This window comes from Entamoeba nuttalli (genome assembly GCF_000257125.1).
Source record: "Entamoeba nuttalli P19 unplaced genomic scaffold asmbl_2165, whole genome shotgun sequence".
Lineage (NCBI taxonomy): Eukaryota > Evosea > Mastigamoebida > Endamoebidae > Entamoeba > Entamoeba nuttalli.
The window spans coordinates 1-2265 of record NW_008575118.1 but is presented as its reverse complement, the minus strand read 5'-3'; the positions used below and the strand labels follow the sequence as shown (position 1 = coordinate 2265).

The window sequence follows — 2265 nt, the reverse complement described above, 5'->3', positions numbered from 1 at the left end:
TTTACGAGCAGCATGAAGACCTCTAGCCATCACTACTGGACTTAATACTTTTAAGTTCTAGGTTTTCTTTAATTTATTTTTTATTATTTAAAAATTATTATATTCTATATTTTATTTCCTCTAAAGGTTTAAACAATAACACGATTTTTATTGTTTTATATATCAAAATTATTTTCAACGAAATAAAAAATTAGAATAGGGTTTTTTAAAATAAATTTAATCAAAAGACTTATAATTATAAATAGTATTGAAATAAAAAAGAAACGGATAAAGGAAGAACCCAAAAGAAGAAAGAAGAAATCAGTGGAATCCAGAGGTTCGAAAAAAAAAGAAACTCAGAAAAAAATAATCTGAACTATAAAATGTTAATAAATCAATGAATCCAATAAGAAAGAAGAGAAATCTCTTTAAAATTATTATATTAGGAGATAGTGGGTTTGTAATATTCTTTATTCTTTAATTATGGTTCCAACTTAATGATAATAACATTTTTAGTGTTGGAAAAACTTCTCTTCTCAATCAGTATGTAACAAAACAATTTTCATCTCAATACAAAGCAACTATTGGTGCTGATTTTATGACAAAAGATATAACAATAAATGACCAACAAATTTCTTTACAAATTTGGGATACTGCTGGTCATGAGAGGTTTGCCTCTTTTGGAACTGCATTTTACAGAGGTGCAGATGTTTGTATGTTAGTTTGTGATGTTACAGTTGCAGAATCATTTGAACATCTTGAAGTTTGGAGAAAGGAATTCATTAGTGGTGGAAATCCTAGTGATCCTGAATCATTCCCTTATGTTGTTATTGCAAACAAAAATGATTGTGAACCAGCTAATCGTGCTGTAAGTTCTGACCAATTAAGGCAATGGTGTGTTACAAATGGATATGAATTTTTTGAATGTTCTGCTAAAACCGGATGGAATGTTGACAGTGCTTTTACTAAAGCTGCTACTCTTGTTGCAATGAGACAAAAAGAGGTTCCACAACCAGAGCCATTGCCAAGTGTCCAAATCGATCTTCAACCAGACAAAACACAATCATCTTGTAGCTGCTAATTTGATTTTTTCACTTATGTCTATTCTATTTATTGTTTTCTCTCTTGATTTCTTTATTTTAATGACTAAGGAAAGAATGAACTTTGAATTTTAGACAACCCTATTCATGGAATCAACACCAAGAAGAATCTTTGCCATTGGAGATATTCATCTTAACTTTGATTTAGTCACAAAAGCAAAGGAGAAGTATCCTGGATTTGACTCTAATCCTTCTAAAAAGATAGATTATTTGAAAATAACAAAGGACATGACCTTTTGGGGTGACGAATGGAAGAATCATACTGAAGTGCTTCAACAATTTTGGGACAAAAATGTCAATGACAAAGATATTGTCATAATTGCTGGAGATGTTAGTTGGACTAAAAATATAAAGAAAGAAGGTGACAAAGACTTGTTATGGATCCAACAACGTCCGGGAATTAAAATTATTTGCAAAGGAAATCATGACTATTGGTTCAAAAGTCGTACTTCTTTCGTTAAAGAGTTAGAAGAAAAATATGGAATGCATTTCCTGACTGCAGAAAATGAATATTGTGATGATGATGTAATTATAGGAGGTACAGCACTCTGTGACTTCAATTTCAACGTTTGGCCTCCAATCAATCCTCAAACATTTGTTCCTGAACCACTTATTGTTCCTTTTGATGAAGGAAAACAAAAGGAAGAATTAGCAAAATTAGATGTAGCAATAAAGAGAATGACAGAGCGGTGTAAACGAGCAGAACGCCTTAAAATAATTGTTCTTCATCATCCTCCATTTAATGAGAATGGAGACGATTCAGAAATATCCAAAAAAATATGTGAGTTTAGTCCTAATTTTTGTGTCTTTGGTCATATACACACATTACCTCGGTTATATCATTTAGAAGAATATAAAACATTTGATGATATTGTTAATCGTTTCAATGGCTGTCATTGTTGTAAAGGAAATACTTGTTTTCAATTAGTAAGTTCAGATGTACGAAATCATCAATTAGTATTAATCAAAGAAATAGAAAATAGTAAATTATTGAATCAAACGTCTAGAGCAGAGAAGAAGAGAAAAAGAAAAGAACGAATTAAAAAGGAAAAAGAATTGAATAAAATGAAACAAATAGACAAAAATATTCTATAAAAAAAAGATTACAATCTACATATTTTGATTGATTTTTGAATGGTTTTAAATTTAAGAAGAAAAATCAATTAATGTATAAAATACATTTGAT

General features: G+C 29.7%; 2 protein-coding genes across 2 annotated transcripts; both read left to right on the top strand.

Moving 5' to 3' along the window:
* Positions 1–376: 376 nt before the first annotated feature.
* Positions 377–1060, top strand: ENU1_012100 (Rab family GTPase; the record flags this gene model as incomplete). Its single annotated transcript, XM_008856714.1, has 2 exons — positions 377–435; positions 496–1060. The coding sequence occupies 2 exons, from the start codon at positions 377–379 to the stop codon at positions 1058–1060; spliced, it is 624 nt and encodes a 207-aa protein (XP_008854936.1).
* A 106-nt stretch (positions 1061–1166) lies between these two features.
* ENU1_012090 (ser/thr protein phosphatase family protein) lies at positions 1167–2174 on the top strand (the record flags this gene model as incomplete). Its single annotated transcript, XM_008856713.1, has 1 exon — positions 1167–2174. The coding sequence occupies one exon, from the start codon at positions 1167–1169 to the stop codon at positions 2172–2174; it is 1008 nt and encodes a 335-aa protein (XP_008854935.1).
* Positions 2175–2265: the final 91 nt, after the last annotated feature.